This window comes from Lissotriton vulgaris, chromosome 1_1 (genome assembly GCF_964263255.1).
Source record: "Lissotriton vulgaris chromosome 1_1, aLisVul1.2, whole genome shotgun sequence".
In the NCBI taxonomy this organism is placed as follows: Eukaryota; Metazoa; Chordata; class Amphibia; order Caudata; family Salamandridae; genus Lissotriton; species Lissotriton vulgaris.
The window spans coordinates 1,156,463,695-1,156,483,277 of record NC_141685.1 but is presented as its reverse complement, the minus strand read 5'-3'; the positions used below and the strand labels follow the sequence as shown (position 1 = coordinate 1,156,483,277).

Here is a 19,583-nt window from a genome sequence, read left to right as displayed (position 1 = left end):
TCTATCTATCGCCCTCACTCTATCTATCTATCGCCCTCACTCTATCTATCTATCGCCCTCACTCTGTCTATCTATCGCCCTCACTCTATTTATCTATCTATCACACCACCCCAGCATCACTCAGGGGCACCACAGCATCACTCGGGGGCACCACAACATCACTCGGGGGCACCACAACATCACTCGGGGGCACCACAACATCACTCAGGGGCACCACAACATCACTCAGGGGCACCACATCATCACTCAGGGGCACCACAACATCACTCTGCGCTACCACTGCATCACTGAACGCCACATCATCACTCGTCGCTACCACATCACTCAGCGCCACCACAGCATCAATCTGTGCAACCATTCAACAACAACTGGTTCAAATATGTTCTCTCAATGTTTCAAGCTTTATTACAAATGTCACAAAAAGATGTCAATATTTCACTTCTGTTCTTGGATTTTCGTCACCATAAAATACACTGAACATAATCTCCACAAAAGTTATTTACAAAAGTTTGAGCTATTTCTATTATAAATTACAATAACTTTTATTTAAGTATTAATTATTTAAAAAAATGAAACGCTATTGTTAATTGTAATATCAATACATCTAAGTCACGTAAATACAACACATATTGCAATACAAATGCTATAGGTGTCACATTTGCGAAAGTTAAAACTATTGGCTTTGTAAATGACAAAGCTATTAATTTCGCTATTTTCAAAACGAACACATAAATAAAAAAATTGTCATTTACAATACCAATACCTCAAAGTTTCCTAATGCGAGACCTATTGCATTGCAAATGCTTGTTTACATAGGCTGCCTAATGCAGTTCATGTGTGGCTATTTCAGCCATTATGTTTTTTAATCAATCATAATTTATACAGGGGGCCACTTCTAAGACTGTAAACGCCTGCTGAAACTAATGCGTCAGGCACACTGCAGTATTTAGGACACAAACACCTTCATATAGTCTGGACGGGGAGCCGGCAGGGTCACACGCTGTGGAGGCCGAGGCCGGGAGGTGGAGGCTGTTATTTTGTCCCAAGTGTGAGGAGGGCGCAGTTGGGGTCAGGAGGGGAGAACTCTGCACCTCAGTGCCTTGAACGTTCACTGTGAAACGAGCGGCGAAGGCGTCACCAGCTCCAGTCACAGCAGAGCGGTTCTCGGTAGCTCTGTAGGACTTCTTGGCGCTGGCCGGTTGCGGTCACAAGGCTAGTGGTCAGCCTCACCCGGTTTATGGGCAGCCATTTTGGTCAGCCATGGTTCTGCGTGGACTCTGTTAGGTTCTGTGGGGGCGGTTGGCCATAGCTCGCCGTCACAGGGCTTACATTTCAATCGGTGTGCATGTGGGGGGTGCATGTTTAAGTTCCTTCAGGGCGGCAAATATGTGTGTACTGCCGAGAATATGTATGCCCGTACTGCTAAAAGCTGGCACCCTTCAGGTGGCTGGTAAAGGCTCACTGCCTGTTGGGCCTGGAGCCTAACAAGGCGCGCGGGTTATCGCGCCCTCTTTAACTAATAAAGATAGCTTAAAGGTCACTATGCCTGCTGCTGCGATGTGTGTGGGTGCGGGCCCTTGGTTCCAATGCAGAAATACAGCTCAAGAGGCTAACGCGCCAGCTGCTGCGATGTGGCTGTGTAACTAATAATGGGTCTGAAGTCCTACAGGACAGACCCCTACTTTAACCCAACCGTAAAAGATTGCTTTATGGCCGATTATTTAATTGCAAAGAGACAATTCATTCCGTGGGGTGCGCGGTGCGCCTCTGGCACTATTTATCATCAAGACTGCCCGCGCGAGCTGCCCTGGGTGTCCTCTTGACTCGGATTTTCGATATTGCCAAACTGCCACTTTGGCATCACATATTTGTGAGCTCGGGCTGACCAGGGCATTAGATGTGCGTGTAATGGCTGCCACAGGGACAGTTGCGCGAGCTTGAAAAAGAACAATCGCATATTCCCCCAGTCACTTGATTGTATAGCGCCAAAACGTCACCTGGTACGAGAGGAGCGCTAGATATAAATGATATCAGACAGGCCAGGCGCTCTCGACAATGGGGGACATGGGTGCCCGCCGATGGTGTGGCGCCAGGCTTACTATTGGTTGGTTTTGTGCCTACTGCCACCCAAGGTTTTTTTCACAGTGTAGTCTGTTTCCAGGTTGAGGCCGATGACTGACAGATGGACCTCTTGAAATAAAGACAATGTCTTGGAAAGTAACGGAAATCCAACAGACTGCACCTGCTCTGTAAGACATTCTTAGCAGCGCCTAGAGGCGCCCCATCGGCTGGGTGCGATTGTTTATTTTTTTAATCGCATTCTTTTGTTCGTTCACTCCTTTATTTGTTTCTGCGTCAAGTCATAAAGGCTTTTTTATTTGTTCACGCCTTGCAGGTCCAGTGAACGTCTTACTAATTGTAACATGTTATAGGTTCACGAGCCATTCGTTTTCATATATACGTTCACAGGTTGCTTCTTTGCTCATTCATCCATTCTTTTTCAGTTCGTTCGTTTCTTTATAAGCAGTTTGTTTTGTAATTTATTCGTTCAATAGTTTAATTCCTGTGCATTCCTGCCGTCCATTCATTGATTGTTTGTTTGTTTGTTTGTACAGCATGCATTTTATGTGTGTTAGCTATTTAGGTAATCTTTTGGCGCAGGTTCGTTCTCATCTTTATTTATGTATTCATTTAATCGAGAGTTTTTCTCTCTTTCACTCGTGCTATTAGTTTTCAGTTTCTTCTTTCAGTGAGTCGAACGTTTTCCCTTCGTTCGTGCATTCATGGCGTTTTAATCCAGTTGTCACTCGCCCATTCGCACATATGGTAGAAGATTCGTTCTTTATTTTTGTACCAGTTCTCTCTCCGTCCTTTCGATCTTCATCAGTCATTGTGTTCCCACCCTCCCTCCCCCCCCCCCCCCCCCCCACCCCACGTCACTGCGGGGTGCCACGTTTGGCAAGAACAAGGATCGCTCACTGCCACTTGATCGCAGACCTCGCACCACTTAATCCGTGACAGAGGCGGCAGTAGCAGGGGAAGCTGGAGGGACAGCACTAGAGGCAACGGTAGGGGCAGTAGTAGAGGTAGCGGTAGGGCAGCTGTAGGGGGCCGCAGTAGAGGCAGTCGTGGGGGCAGGTGTAGAGGTAGCAGTAGATGAAGCAGTAGGGGCAGCAGAAGAGGCAGACCTGGGGTAGTAGTAGGGGCAGCAGTAGGAAAAGCTGTAGGGGCACAGCAGAGGAAGCTGTAGTGGCCACAGTAGAGGCAGTTGTAGGGACAGCTGAAGGGGCAGCAGCAGGAAAAGCTGTAGGGGCACAGCAGAGGAAGCTGTAGTGGCCACAGTAGAGGCAGTTGTAGGGACAGCTGAAGGGGCAGCAGTAGGACAAGCTGTAGTGGCACAGTAGAGGAAGCTGTAGGGCCCCAGTAGAGGCAGTCGTAGGTGCAGCTATACGGTAGTGGAAGCAGTAGCGGCAGTAATAGGGCAGCAGTAGGGACAGTGATTGTTTCATTAGTAAACGAGGCACCATTTGGGGAGTGATGGGAGCCATCGTAGGGGTAGTGATGAAGTAGTGGTAAGCTGCGGTGATGGCTGTAGTGGAGGCACTCGTAGAAGCAGTGACGTGGGACATGGTACAGGTAACAGTGGGGCAGTGGGGTAGCTGTTAGAGAGGTGGTGAGGTGGGATCTAGTAGGGGCAGTGGGAAGCCACAGGGACAGTGAAGGTGGGCCGTCGGAGCGCCAGTAGTAGGAACAGAGGTGTGGACTATGATAGGGCAGCAGAAAGACTACTATCATGGCATATGGGAGGTGATGGGCCCGTGGTGGACGCAGAAGTAGCAGTAGGGCAAGGATGGGCAGTAATAAACGTGCTGCTAACCCTTCTGCCCTAAATGGGAGAAAAAAGTACAATGATAACAAAGTAAAACGTTTCTTTTTTTTAACGCGGCTCCTGCATATATTACATTTTAAATCAACTCTCATAACTGCCAAGAAGTCACGCGAGGCCCCTTGAGCCCGTTACGGATATTTAGGTAATAATGGCGCATTCTGGGATTTGTAGTTTTCCTTTTTTGTAAGTACGTACTTGAAAATCCCAGCGTGAGAAATGTATTGGACTACCAAGCCGAGGCTGCAGAACTTGTTACACAGTCAACTGGCAGTTGAGGGTGGGCGGGCTGTAAGTTCACCTGAAGAGCTGAGCCAGGACCCTGGTTCAGTCCTCACACCAAAACGATGACCCAAAACATCTATATCCCATTATATAAATTAAACTCCTACAAAACGTTCATTACCTGGTGTTATTGCGCATCATTCCCGACATTTCACGTGACGCTTTTTACCGTTAATGCTTGAAATGAGGGACCAGAATGTAAGCAGACGCCGTTTGACATGAACTTGTGATTTGGTGCTATTTTTAATGCAGGTTGCGTCCTCGTACCCACAGTCGACGGAAGGCCACATTTCGTTTTGAAAAATGGCACCAAAGGCCGAATTTGTGATACTTGTAATTAATTTTCTATAATCTTCTTGAAATTTTACGTAATTACACAAAGGGAAATTAGGCGAATGTATCAGTGCCCTCATATAAATCATACATCAGATGACAGCTAAACTATGACGAATTACTTAAAATGAAAATACTAGACAATATTTTATAATTTATGTTGAATTAATTCCAGGAGTGACACTTATTATCGTTTCTAAACATTTTTTGAGGAATATTGAAGAGAGAATGCCTAGTCGACTTTGCTGTGTTTGAGACAAAAAAAAGGTTCTAACCGTTGCATGTGTTAGGTAACTCGTCATTAAAATAATGCATGGATAAACGTTACACTCGATTTAGCTGTGTGTGAGGGAAGCGTTTTTTGTGACTTACTTTGGGCTAATTTACCTGTACCTATTTCCAAATGTTGCACTTGGGGCGTTGAGGTACAGCAACATAAACTCGTCTGCCAAGGGTTACGCACTTTACCGTTTGCCAAGGATCACACGTGTGTGCGCGCTCTGCCAATCCTGCAGCTGGAGTGTGCTTCCGTCTTCACCACTACAACAGAGGACGGCGGAGCGTTGTCATTGCGCAATAAGGCACGCAGTAATTAAGCCTATCTCAAGCTGATCTTCACTTCATTTGCATACGATTTGCGTTTGACCCGCCTCTCGCCTCGTCTTGGCATTAGACGAGGATGCACTGCGCGTGCCAGAGGTATGGGTATGGAAGGGGGGAGGGCTGTGTCTGGTTGGCAATCAGAGCGGGAGTTTAAAATGTACTGCAGGAGCCTTGAAACACAGATGCTGCCTCCGGACCGATTATCACCTAATGTCAGGGCTTTAAGTGGGATGAAAAATCGGGCGGGGCGGCGGGGTCGCTCAAATGGGCGTGGTCGAAATAATAAGGGCGTGGCTTAAACATTTATGCTAAAAATCTGTGCTCGGCATAATGTGCCCCACAACTGGTACTTCTGTTATTGCCTCCACATATATTATACAAGTAAGATTACAAATACAACAAGCCAGGACTGTTGGCTTTGTCAAAGGTTGTTAGTTGCATAAGATAAATATACTACATGCGTACATACAACTATAGCTTCGTTGTATATAATATTGAAAATGCTGTAGTTCTTGCGTGAGAGGTTGTGGCGTAATTTCTAGGGCTGCCAACTTTGGAGCTGAGGAAACAGGTTTGAGTCTCAGCGTCGACCCAACATCCTGCTTATTTCTTGTCATATCACTTAATCGCCCGTGCCTACCAAAAAATAAATGAGTATATTCTTGTTGGCACTCATGTAAAGCACTTCGAGTTTTGCAATATAGAACTGTAAAATAATGCAAGTTACATCAAAAACAGTGAACTGCTTCAGAGTTAAGAATTTTTTTCCATTCTGAGAGGGAGGACGAAATGGAGACAGGGACCTGTCTCGACTTCTGCTTTTAACCCCTTCGCTGCAGGGTGTTTCCCCCCCCGATGTGCGGGGGGATGGGGCCGCGCGCGGCTCCGCCATGCTGGTGACGAGCTCATCTCATCATGAGGCACAGCGGAGCTGCCCTCATGACGAGCTGAGCTCGTCCCAGCCACACCCGTTTTTGGAACGTTCAGCACAGCGGGGAAATTATACCCGCGTGCGAACGTTCGAACGGCCGTGACGAGCTGAGCTCATCATGAGGGCAGCTCTGCTGTGCCCCACGACGAGCTGAGCTCGTCAGCAGCACCCATGAGGTTAAGAACTGCCGGTGCAGAGCACTGGCAGGACCCGGCCTACTTAAAGCCCTGCGTAATGTGATGTTTTTAAAGGTGTTTTACCTAAAGCGCCACAATGCAGCCTGCAGGTCTGAGTATGTGTGCATGACAAGAGCATGAAAAATGGCTTCGTGAATGGTGGAAGTTTTAAAATGGACAGAGTGACACTGTAAGACTTTTATGGCAGTCTCAGTAGTTAGACAGGAGTGCTTGGAGCAGTGAAGCATAGAGGCACATTTCTAGAAGTCCTGTATGTGTCAGTAGAGGAATATATAGAGGTGGGTGCGGTCGCAAGTTAACAGGGAGAGCCAGGCAAGAGCCGAGCCTAGTCTCGCTCGGATCTTGGAGCAGAGTAGGAGCCGAGCCCTGAAAATATTTGTTATGTAAATCATGAAACAAACCAGATAAAGTATTATAAAGTCTCTTCAAAATTCAAAAAAGTGTATTTCTTTAAGTATGGCACAGAAAAATGCTTATTAAAAGTGATCGTTCTGTACTACTTGTAGCCTGAACTCACATTTTTTAAAGTGCATTCATGTGCGACAATGAAGAAAAAAGGTTTTGATGAAATAAAATATTTGCCTAAGATCATAGAGCGGGATCAGTGAAATTTCTGTTGGCTTTGCCATTGGGTTACCGACACAGTATTGATTATAACCCGTGCCCCTGCGATGGTGTTAGCTCACAGGATGATTTGCACTTCCTATTCTTTTGTAAATTTTATCTCAGATATATTAAATGGTTTTTAACTCCTTATTTTAAGAAACATAGGCCATTATCACTTAATGAATCTTATAGAATGTTGGTTTCCCTGGACTCTGATGAACTTATTTTCCCGCACCATCACTTTTCTGAGATTGATAATACGAGTGCGCAAAACGATGGAAAATCCCTGAAATTAGTCCTAATAGAGCTGAACTGACTTAAACTTCGAACTATGATATTTTTTAATCATAACATTTTTGTAATCATGTATAAATGTAAATGAATTGCTGTTTTAACTGTGGTACTTTTATGAATTTTATGAAATTCGAATAAAGGTCTTTTGAACTTGAACTTGAGCCTAAGATCATACAATTTAAGCAGGAAAGCCAGAATTTATCCAGGTTTTCTGGTTTCACTTTGTAAAGATCCACCAGTGAATGGGTCTCTATTTGTCTTACCTTATATTAAGGCTTTGTTTTTACTGCTTAGTGTATTTTTCTGCAGTTTTTAAATGTAGTGCAAAATCTACCCGAAGGGCCAGCGCTTTAGAAGAGTAACAGTTACATTACATTAAATACATTGTTTATAGGCATGGGTAGATTAAGTGTAAAAATTGAACCTGGTTCTCCACTTCCATGTGCAGTAACTCAGACTAAGTTCCAACAGGACCTCGAGCTGCACCAGAGCCAGGCTTCTGGTTCCAGCTTTCAGTGGCTCGCCCATCTCTAGGCATATCAGTGCACAGTGCACCTTCTTCTAGGCGTGTACATGAGCAGTGCTGGAATTTGAAAAAATATATTTAAGGGGCCCATAAATTGTGGGTCAAAGTGTGGCAGAGGGAAGGTGGTGGAGTCACAAGGGGCGTAAGTTGAAAAGCATTCCGACAGTCAACTTAATATTTGTTTTAAAAAAATCTGCTGCAAAGAAATTGGCAACAAGGACCTATGTGGCAGTAAATCTGTTCTAGAATAATTCCTTGGTCATAAAGAGGCTGCATTTTAAAATGGGGGCAAGATACCTGCTGCAGAGATCTTCGTGTGGCCAGCAATTTCGAGGAGTTTATACCAGGGTAAGATAACTCTGGCGGTTAATTGAGAATCACAAGAGTTCTGTGTTTTGTCCATTCACAGTTTCGACTCATAAAGCAGATAGCGTGTTAATGTGCCTGCTTCGAAGCACATCGTGCAATATGCAGATCACAGAATTGTATTTTATTTAGATATATAAGTGCACTACTGCTTTTGACGCTGGGATCATTGTGTTACTTCCAGTTTATAAATTGCAATCAATCAATCACCTCTTATTCAGCGCGGCAAATCACCCGTGAAGGTCTCGAGGCACTGGAAGTGTTTGTTGCTGCAAGGAGTTGAATTAATCAAACAACCGGTCTTTGGCATGCATGATAAAGCACAGTGATCTATTTACCGGCATCAAGGAGCTGCATTCTGCTGCATTGGGTCTCGAACCTTGCTGGGTTTTTATCTCAGTTGGTATTCTAATATTGTAAAGAAGGTCAATTGAGAATTAATAAAGCCGTGTTCGTACAGACAACCACAATCACTGAGTTACATTTTATATCCCATCTCTTTTTTTTCTCCCTACCATTCACACCTTTTCAGCATATAACCCTCATTTTGTTATGTAAATGTTATGTGCATTATGGGAATCCTCTTGTTTAAATACTGGAGCATCAGTGCTCGATGCAAGTGCTTGTAGGGGTGTATATACTGGAAAATCAGTGCAAAGTGCAAGTTCTTGTAGGGGTGTAAATACTGGAGTATCAGTGCTCGATGCAAGTTCTTGCAGGGCTGTAAATACTGGAGTATCAGTGCTCGATGCAAGTTCTTGTAGGGCTGTAAATACTGGAGTATCAGTGCTCGATGCAAGTTCTTGTAGGGCTGTAAATACTGGAGCATCAGTGCTCGAAGCAAGTTCTTGTAGGGGTGTAAATACTGGAGCATCAGTGCACGGTGCAAGTTCTTGTAGGGGTGTAAATACTGGAGCATCAGTGCTCGATGCAAGTTCTTGTAGGGGTGTAAATACTGTAGTATCAGTGCTCGATGCAAGTTGTTGTAGGGGTGTAAATACTGGAGTATCAGTGCACGTGCACGTTCTTGTAGGGGTGTAAATACTGGAGTGTTAGTACACAGTGTAAGTTCTTGTAAGGGTGTAAGTGTAAGTTCTTGTAGGGGTGTAAATACTGGAGTATCATCAGTACACAGTGCAAGTTCTTGTAGGGGTGCAAATACTGGAGCATCAGTGCTCGATGCAAGTTCTTGTAGGGGTGTAAATACTGGAGTATCAGTGCACAGTGTAAGTTCTTGTAGGGGTGTAAATACTGGAGTATCATCAGTAAACAGTGCAAGTTCTTGTAGGGGTGCAAATACTGGAGCATCAGTGCTCGATGCAAGTTCTTGTAGGGGTGTAAATACTGGAGTATCAGTGCTCGATGCAAGTTCTTGTAGGGGTGTAAATACTGGAGTATCAGTGCTCGATGCAAGTTCTTGTAGGGGTGTAAATACTGGAGTATCAGTGCTCGATGCAAGTTCTTGTAGGGATGTAAATACTGGAGTATCAGTGCTCAATGCAAGTTCTTGTAGGGGTGTAAATACTGGAGTGTCAGTACGCAGTGTATGTTCTTGTAGGGGTGTACATACTGGAGTATCAGTGCTCGATGCAAGTTTTTGTAGGGGTGTAAATACTGGAGTATCAGTGCTCGATGCAAGTTCTTGTAGGGGTGTAAATACTGGAGTATCAGTGCTCGATGCAAGTTCTTGTAGGGGTGCAAATACTGGAGTATCAGTGCTCGATGCAAGTTCTTGTAGGTGTGTAAATACTGGAGTATCAGTGCTCGATGCAAGTTCTTGTAGGGCTGTAAATACTGGAGTATCAGTGCTCGATGCAAGTTCTTGTAGGGGTGTAAATACTGGAGTATCAGTGCTCGATGCAAGTTCTTGTAGGGCTGTAAATACTGGAGTATCAGTGCTCGATGCAAGTTCTTGTAGGGCTGTAAATACTGGAGTATCAGTGCTCGATGCAAGTTCTTGTTGGGGTGTAAATACTGGAGTATCAGTGCTCAATGCAAGTTCTTGTAGGGGTGTAAATACTAGAGTATCAGTGCTCGATGCAAGTTCTTGTAGGGCTGTAAATACTGGAGTATCAGTGCTCGATGCAAGTTCTTGTAGGGGTGTAAATACTAGAGCATCAGTGCACGGTGCAAGTTCTTGTAGGGCTGTAAATACTGGAGTATCAGTGCTCGAAGCAAGTTCTTGTAGGGGTGTAAATACTGGAGTATCAGTGCTCGATGCAAGTTCTTGTAGGGGTGTAAATACTGGAGTATCAGTGCTCCATGCAAGTTCTTGTAGGGGTGTAAATACTGGAGTATCAGTGCTCGATGCAAGTTCTTGTAGGGGTGTAAATACTGGAGTATCAGTGCAAAGTGCACTTTCTTGTAGGGCTGTAAATACTGGAGTATTATCAGTGTACGTTGCAAGTTCTTGTAGGGGTGTAAATACTGGAGTATCAGTACACAGTTTAAGTTCTTGTAGGGGTGTAAATACTGGAGTATCAGTGCTCGATGCAAGTTCTTGTAGGGGTATAAATACTGGAGTGTCAGTGCACGTGCACGTTCTTGTGGGGGTGTAAATACTGGAGTGTCAGTACGCAGTGTAAGTTCTTGTAGGGGTGTAAATACTGGAGTATCATCAGTACACAGCACAAGTTTTTGTAGGGCTGGAAATACCTGAGCATCAATACACAGTGCAAGTTCTTGTAGGGGTGCAAATACTGGAGCATCAGTGCACGGTGCAAGTTCTTATGGGGGTGTAAATACTGGAGTATCAGTGCTCGATGCAAGTTCTTGTAGGGGTGTAAATACTGGAGTATCAGTGCTCGATGCAAGTTCTTGTAGGGGTGTAAATACTGGAGTATCAGTGCAAAGTGAACTTTCTTGTAGGGCTGTAAATACTGGAGTATTATCAGTGTACGTTGCAAGTTCTTGTAGGGGTGTAAATACTGGAGTATCAGTACACAGTTTAAGTTCTTGTAGGGGTGTAAATACAGGAGTATCAGTGCTCGATGCAAGTTCTTGTAGGGGTGTAAATACTGGAGTGTCAGTGCACGTGCACGTCTTGTGGGGGTGTAAATACTGGAGTGTCAGTATGCAGTGTAAGTTCTTGTAGGGGTGTAAATACTGGAGTATCATCAGTACACAGCACAAGTTTTTTGTAGGGCTGGAAATACCTGAGCATCAATACACAGTGCAAGTTCTTGTAGGGGTGCAAATACTGGAGCATCAGTACACAATTCAAGTCAGTACACTGTGCAAGTTCTTGTGGGGGTGTAAATACTGGAGTATCAGTACACATTGAAGTTCTTACAGGGGTGTAAATACTGGAGTGTTAGTACGCAGTGTAAGTTTCTGTAGGGGTGTAAATACTGGAGTATTATCAGTACACGGTGCAAGTTCTTGTGGGCTTGTAAATACTGGAGTGTCAGTACGCAGTGTAAGTTTCTGTAGGGGTGTAAATACTGGGGTATTATCAGTGCACAGTGCAAGCTCTTGTAAGGGAGTAAATACTGGAGGGAGTATCAGTGCACTATGCAAGTTCTTGCAGGGGTGTAACTACTGGAGTATCAGTGCATGGTGCAAGTTCTTGTAGGGGTGAAAATACTGGAGTATCAGTGCATGGTGCAAGTTCTTGTAGGGCTGTAAATACTGGAGAACTGGTGCACAGTGTAATTTCTTGTAGAAGTGTAAATACTGGAGTATCAGTGCAAGGTGCAAGTTCTTGTAGGCTGGAAATACTGGAGTATCAGTGTCCAGTGAAAGTTCTTGTAGGTGTGTAAATAGGGGGAGGGACATCAGTGTCCAGTGCACGTTCTTGTAGGGCTGGAAATACTGGAGTATCAGTGTCCAGTGCAAGTTCTTGTAGAAGTGTAAATACTGGGGTATCAGTGCAAGGTGCAAGTTCTTGTAGGCTGGAAATACTGGAGTATCAGTGTCCAGTGAATGTTCTTGTAGGGGTGTAAGTATGGGGGGCATCAGTGCAAAGTGCAAGTTCTTGTTGGGCTGGAAATACTGGAGTATCAGTGCACGGTGCAAGTTCTTGTTGGGCTGGAAATACTGGAGTATCAGTGCACGGTGCAAGTTCTTGTAGGGCTGGAAATACTGGAGTATCAGTGCACGGTGCAAGTTCTTGTAGGGCTGGAAATACTGGAGTATCAGTGCACGGTGCAAGTTCTTGTAGGGCTGGAAATACTGGAGTATCAGTGCACGGTGCAAGTTCCTGTAGGGTTGGAAATACTGGAGTATCAGTGCACGGTGCAAGTTCTTGTAGGGCTGGAAATACTGGAGTATCAGTGCACGGTGCAAGTTCTTGTAGGGCTGGAAATACTGGAGTATCAGTGCACGGTGCAAGTTCTTGTAGGGCTGGAAATACTGGAGTATCAGTGCACGGTGCAAGTTCTTGTAGGGCTGGAAATACTGGAGTGTCAGTGCACAATGCAAGTTCTTGTAGAAGTGTAAATACTGGGGTAAAGTACTGCCTTGTCTCTGCTCTGGCTGGGGTGTATCATGAGAACCCTCCCAGTGTGCAAGTAATGGAATATCAGTGGCCGATACAAAGAGTGCACTGTGCAACTTCTTGCATGGCTGTATCATGAGAACCCCCTCGCAGTGTCAATACTGGAGCATTCGTGCACGCTCTGAGTGAGTGTCAGTGCACGGTACAAGTCAGATCAGCGGGACAGTGTGATAACTCTGCCGAGTCTCATGCTGGGATACCCGAGCACGCGAAGGTGAATTTTGAGTGTGTAGTGGGTGAGGATCCGTACCCGGTGACGGTCAGTCTAGAGCAGGCGCATAACACCCATTGGACTCACCGGGCTTCCGCCCCCACCCCTCCCCCGTCGTGTGTGGCAGCCCGGGATGAGACAGATCTCGGGCACACACCCGAACGAACGTTTCACAGGTCTTTAAAAGACCAGAACGTTTCACAGGTCTTTAAAAGACCATTTGAATGCTAATTAGGCCTTGCTGTTGTTTCACCCCTTCTTGGAGGCCCTGCAGCTCCACTCTGCCTAGTGATTAAAGGTTTAGCCCCCCCCCCCCCCCGCCCCGAATCGTTTCTTAGCCCCTCCCGAAATTAGGCTCTAGTTGCGCCTCTGGTCTAGAGGCGCTAGGCGGATATGTCAGTAAAGGTACAGCGGTGCGGGAGAGGTCAGGCAGAGCGCGTTTCCGGCGTTCCTGGGAGATCCATGCCTGGTGAATGTTTCACCTGTGTAGAGGTGCATCATGGGAGCCCTGTGAATGGCATGCCCTTGTCGCGGCCAGGCATGGTCCAGGCAGCATTGAGGTGCATTGACTGAGACGCTCCCTTCGTCCTGGGGTGAGCGCTGAGTGCACCGGGGAGCGCCCCCCCCTCAGGGGTTGGGTATGAGTGTTTAGTTGTATAAAGAAGCAGAATACACTCACGGGGGGGGCAGAGTAAACAAAGCTGGACTTTAGGTTGGGTCTGCTGATTACAGCTGACTAAAGAGTGTTACTTACACACCTGGAAAAGGTCGAAGGTCACTGTCCTTTAATGCAGCCAGTGGGCAGCGCCGCTACTCTGTGGTGGAGAGCGTCGGGCGCCCTTTTTGCGTGTTTTTACGCACTCTGGGGCGTGCAGGCCCTGCGATCCCGAACTTGCCACTGAGGTCAGTCCTGGGCAGTAGTTATGTTAGTAGTAGGGAAGGTGGTGGGCACAGTGGTAGTAGGAGCAGGTGTGGCCCAGTAGAGACCGTCGTCGTGGCAGTGCTGGGGCAGTATTAGCAGGGGCAGTGCGGATGGCACTAGTGGAGGTAGACGTAAAGGAATTGGTGGGCACGGTCGGAGTACTAGCAATGCTGGGGCGGTGGGAGGAACAGTGATGGGTGCAAAGCTACTCTGGTAGGGATGGGGGCAGTAGTGAGCAGTGATGAAGCAACAGTGAGGGAGTGATGAGGCACTGGTGAGCAGTGAGGAGGCACTAGTGAGACAGCAGTGATACGGTGATGAGGCAGAGTGAGGGAATGATGAGGAAGTGGAAGGAGCTGTGATGAGGCCGCAGTGGGCCAGTGACGAGGCTGTAGTGACCAGTGACAAGACAGCAGTGGGGTAGTGATGAGTCAGCAGTGATGCCGTGATGAGGCACTAGTGAACAGTAATGAGACAGCAGTGATACAGTGGTGAGGCAGTAGTGAGGTACTGATGAGGCAGTGGAAGAAGCAGTGATGAGGCAAGTGAGGCCGTGATAAGGCACTAGTGAGTAGTGATGAGACAGTAGTGGGGCAGTGATGAGGCACTAGTGAACAGTGATGAGACAGCAGTGGGGCAGTGATGAGACAGTAGTGAGCCAGTGGTGAGGCAGTGGTAGGGGCAGTCGTAGGAGCAGTGATGAGGCAGTAGTGGGCCAGTGATGAGGCTGTTGTGAACAGTGATGAGGCACTATTGAGCAATGGTACAGTGATGAAGCAGTAGTCAGGCAGTGATAGGAGCAGTGATGAGTCAGTAGTGAACAGGGGTGAGACAATAGTCAACATTATGAAGCAGTAGTGAGACAGTGATGAAGCAGTGGTAGGAGCAGCGATGAGACAGTAGTGAACAGTGATGAGACAGTAGTGAACAGTGATGAGACAGCTGTGGGGCAGTGATGAAGCAGTAGTGAGTCCGTGATGAGGCAGTGGTAGGAGCAGTGATGCGACAGTAGTGCACAGTGATGAGACAGTAGTGAGCAGTGATGCGACAGTAGTGAGCAGTGATGAGACAGTAATTGGACAGTGAGGAGGCAGTAGTGGGTCAGTGATGAGGCCGTGGTAGGGGCAGTGGTAGGAGCAGTGATGAGGCACTAGTGAGCAGTGATGAGACAGTAGTCCACAGTGATGAGACAGTAGTGAGCAGTGATGAGACAGTAGTGCACAGTGATGAGACAGTAGTGAGCAGTGATGCAACAGTAGTGAGCAGTGATGAGACAGTAATTGGACAGTGAGGAGGCAGTAGTGGGTCAGTGATGACGCAGTAGTGAGTCAGTGATGAGGCAGTGGTAGGAGCAGTGATGAGGCAGTGATGAGACAGTAGTGAACAGTGATGAGACAGCAGTGGGGCAGTGATGAAGCAGTAGTTTAGCAGTGATGAGGCAGTGGTAGGAGCAGTGATGAGACAGTAGTGAGAAGTGATGAGACAGTAATTGGACAGTGATGAGGCAGTAGTGGGTCAGTGATGAGGCAGTAGTGAGCAGCGATGAGACAGTAGTGAGCAGTGATGAGACAGTAGTGAGCAGTGATGAGACAGTAGTGAGCAGGGATGAGACAGTATTTGGACAGTAATGGGACAGTGATGAGGCCGTGGTAGGGGCAGTGATGAGACAGTAGTGAGCAGTGATGAGACAGTAGTGGGACAGTAATGAGTCAGTAGTGAGACAGTGAGGAGGCAGTGGTAGGAGCAGTGATGAGACAGTAGTGAGCAGGGATGAGACAGTAGTGGGACAGTAATGGGACAGTGATGAGGCCGTGGTAGGGGCAGTGGTAGGAGCAGTGGTGAGGCAGTAGTCCACATTGATGAGACAGTAGTGAATAGTTATGAGACAGCAGTGGGGCAGTGATGACGCAGTAGTGAGTCAGTGATGAGGCAGTGGTAGGAGCAGTGATGAGACAGTAGTGAGCAGTGATGAGACAGTAGTGGGACAGTAATGAGTCAGTAGTGAGACCGTGAGGAGGCAGTGGCAGAAGGAGTGATGTGGCACTCAAAGGGGCAGAGATGAGGCAATAGTAAGTGCAGTTACAACGCAGTAGTAAAGGCAGTAGTACTATCTTTGATGGGCACTGGGCCCCTCTTACCTGTGTGTTCTTCAATAGATCTGCCCACATGCTGGTGCCGTCTCCCCCCCTCATCAGCACATGGTAGGTGAAGAAGTAGATGCCGGGGAGAGGACAGGTGAACTTGCCCGTGGCCGGCTCATAGTAGTTGCCCACGTTGGTCACCACATCGTCGAAGCGGAGCACCTCGTAGCCCTCGTGAGGTTTCTTGAGGCCGGCATAGAAGGCGATCTTGGGGCTGTAGTAGGAAGGAACGTAACCCCCAGGACCTGGTCCAGGAGGTCCTGGTGGCCCCGGCCTTCCTGGTTCCCCTGGAGGGCCCCTCGGTCCAGGAGGGCCCGGTGGCCCCGGCAGTCCCCTCGTGCCCAGCTTGCCCTTTTTGCTGTGGCTCCCCTGAAGGTAGGTGGGTGGTGAGGCCAGAGCCAGCTCCTGGCTGGACTCCCCTGAGGTTTGGGGGGTGAAGGGGTCGCAAACCATCCTGCAGCTGCCCAACATCTCATAGTGGTTGGTGGTCTTTGAGCTGTGGACCAGCAGCGGAATGGCGACAAGCAAAACCAACACCATGGCCACGCCGATGGCCGCCCCTATCACCCGTTTCTTGCGGCTCAGTCTGGTGGCCGCCAGGGTGAGGAAGTCGTCTTCACTTTTGGAAGTAATGGTGAAATGTTCTCAAGGGGTTTGAGGAACCCCTGTCTTTGCCAAGAAGCACCCAGCAACAGCAACACCCCAGCTCAGGACCTCGGTGAACGCCACTCCGGCCAATGATCCCTGAGGAGAACCACTTCAGCCAATGACTTCTGAAGAGCGCCACTCCGGCCAAGGACTTCTGAAGAGCATCACTCCAGACAAATACTTGTGACGAGCACCATTCCAGTCAAGACCTCTCAGCAGCACCACTCGGGCCAATGACCTCTGAGAAGCGCCACTCCAGCAAATGACCTTTGAGGTGCACCACTGCGGCCAATGATCTTTGAGGAGCACCACTCGGGCCAGTGACCTCTGAGGAGCACCACTCCAGTCAATGATCTCTGAGGAGAGTCAATGTAACAAAATACTTCAGTGTTGCACCACAACAGCCAAGGACCTCTGAGGAACACCACTCTGGCCTCAGACCATGAAAGTCCACAACTTCAAAAAAAGCTGTCCTGCGAGGGATACGCAGACAATGGTTTTGGGGAGCACCTGCCAAGGCACTATGAGTACCTTCTGTCCAAGTATCTAGCAGGCCCACCAGTCAAGAACCTCCAGGGAGCACATCCCCACTCAGTGTCAGCCAAGAGCCTTCAGAGAACTTCGGCCAATGACCTTCGGACAGTACTACTCCAGCCAAGGACTTCTGACCAACACTTCCTTTCTTTAGCAGATGTCCTGGACTACCAGATGCTGGAACCTGCCCATAACTCTTGAAGAAGATTGGCCAGAAACTTCTGAAGACCACTAGTGCCAAAAAGGACAAGTTTCAGGGGTCACTCAATGGTCAGACCACCCGTAGATAGTCAGCAGCCACGTTCTTCGGAGGGGAGCGCACACCACAGACATCTAGGGATCAACAGCGACGAAGACCTCCTCGGGGCTGGCTACAAACCCCGGAAGCGGCCACTGACGGACACTGCTGACAACGCTGATGACGAACGAGCTTCTGGCACCAACCAGTTGATCTGGGCTCCAGGCGTTCGGAGGATGCCGGCAGGTCGAGGGGAGGGAGCCCAGTCTATCCTACCTTCGTAAGGACCCAAAAGCCCCGATATGCTCCCCCTTCAGCCGGGAAGAGAGCCCCTGGCTTTCCTTTCTGTTCCTTCCCTGTGTCCGCATCCCCCTACTCACACTACTACTTCCTTCCTAATGTAGAGCACACCCTACACTCACTGCCACTTCTGTCCCAAGACCCCCCTGGCACTACCTACACCTCTCTTCCTGAAGACCACCATGTCCTAGCCGCAGTATTATCAGCTCACTCCCAGCCTCTACGTCTGCTACGTGAGAATGGCCCCTCGCCCCCACCTGCGGTTACCGCAGAGAACCCCCAGTTCTTAACCGAACCCCTCTTATTTCCAGAGAACCCTTCGCCCCAAGCCGCAGTCTGCTGTTTTTTGCAAGGCACCTCGAAATACTACCCACTGCCCCCCTATAAGAACTCCTAGACCTACACCTGTTCTTAATTCTGGTGGATCTCCAGCTCCTCCCTGCCCTGACTTCGGAATCACCCACAGACGCCCAGTAGCGCGGATTCAAAATCCCAAAGACACTCCCTGCCAGTCAGCGGACCTCAGCCTGGAAATGCTGCCCTTACTTCCAGGAGATCTCTGCACCTACCTCCAGTACTCCCCTGAGCCCCCCGGCCCGACCTGCTCTTTCTTTCGGGGTCACCAGTCCCTCAGGCCACTGTGTACCAGAGGGGCGAGAGGTGCGGCCTGTTCTTGTTAGAAGGGGACACGTTTTTCTAAAAGAACCCTCTCCCCCAGAGAAGGATGAGTTGGCGCTAGGACATTTGCAGAGAGGCCCAACTAGCACTTTCTGTTAAAGGTGGCCTTAGCCCCTTGTCTTGAGACGGCGCCCCGGCTGCTACCAGCTCCCGGTTCCTGCCCCCCCTCTTCTCGCCGGGAGACCCCCAGTCCTTCCCTTCAGAGCCCAGACTCTCGCAGAGTACCCGCCAGCCCTGCCTCACTCTTCCTGCTCCAGCTCCTGCTTCCCAACAACAGGTGCCGGCTGCAAAAACTTTGTGGAACTGGAACTGCGCTTCTGGCCCCGATGGCCCGAGCTTCTGGAAGCTGCTGTCCTTTTTCCGGTCTTTGAGGGGTCTTCGGTTAAGATGTAGTCCCTGTGCCTCTCCACTCCGATGGCCCCCCCTCCGAGCTCGCGTGAGATGTGGATCCTGGCACTCCGGTTCTTGAGTGTTTTCAGTGCTCGGGTCTGAGTTTTCCCTCGGGGATCGATGAAATGCTGGTCCGCGCTCCGGTCCTCTGATGGTGTCCAGCGCTCGGATCCTCTCTCTCAGGGCTCGGATGCTACACGTCTTCTTCACGGCTCGGGTGATGCGAGAATCCTAGAGCTCGGATTCTTTAGAGAGTGTCCTTTTCTTTTTTGTGACGGTTCTCGAGCTCGAGTGGGGGCTCCGGAGCCCGGTCAGAGCGCCGGTGAGTCGAGTGTGCTTGAGCTCTGATGCTTCCAGGGTCCCCCCTAAGCAACTGGATACGGTCTGAGGTGCTAGTTCTCGAGAGGAGCTCCTCAAAGTTGATCAAATGAGGAGCCGGGAGCCGCGTTCCCTTGGGCTCTCGAGCTCGGGGAGGACCCGGAGCTCCTGTTCTTTGACGGTCCCCCTCAGAGCTCGGATAAGATGCTGGCTGCGGGCGGTAGTTTACTTCTCAGTCTGAGCTCTGTGCGCCGGTTCTCCGAGCCGAGAGTCGCGTTGCGAGGGGTGGGGGTCGGTCAGTGTTGCGCCTCCTGCCTCCGATGACAGCGGCTCCCTCGGTCCCCCCCGCTGCTGTCTGGGATTCCAGAGCACGCGCCCCGAGGATGAACCATGTGTCTGTGAGGGGGTGCTACTGGCTTACGCGCTCCCCTTTCAACTTTGTTGCTTCGACAAAAGGAGGAGTTGGTCTCAGGAACCCAATCCTCGCCTGTTCCCGCTCTCTATGCTGTGGTTTTGGAGCTGGTCAGGCGCAGGTCCCCAACACTCCTGTTTTGCCCCCTCTCTCTTCAGGGCTGTTATTCTGGAGCTGTCGCTTAGCTGCAGACTGCACACATATCATTCTCTTCCTTCTCGTAGTGGACTAGTCCCCTGGCCTGCGGGTCACCTTTTTCCATCAGG

The 19,583-nt window shown here is 48.7% G+C and overlaps 1 protein-coding gene across 2 annotated transcripts in view; it reads right to left on the bottom strand.

Annotated features, from left to right (window-relative positions):
- Positions 1-17,130, bottom strand: part of C1QL4 (complement C1q like 4) — a 366,833-nt gene extending 349,703 nt beyond the window's left edge. Inside the window, exon 1 of one of the 2 annotated variants that reach the window (XM_086936488.1) lies at positions 15,783-17,130. In XM_086936488.1, coding sequence (XP_086792614.1) covers positions 15,783-16,339 — 557 coding nt within the window. In that variant the 5' untranslated portion in view covers positions 16,340-17,130. The remainder of the gene's footprint in view (positions 1-15,782) is intronic. The other variant, XM_086936487.1, reaches the window with a different exon arrangement.
- Between the last annotated feature and the right edge of the window lie 2,453 nt (positions 17,131-19,583).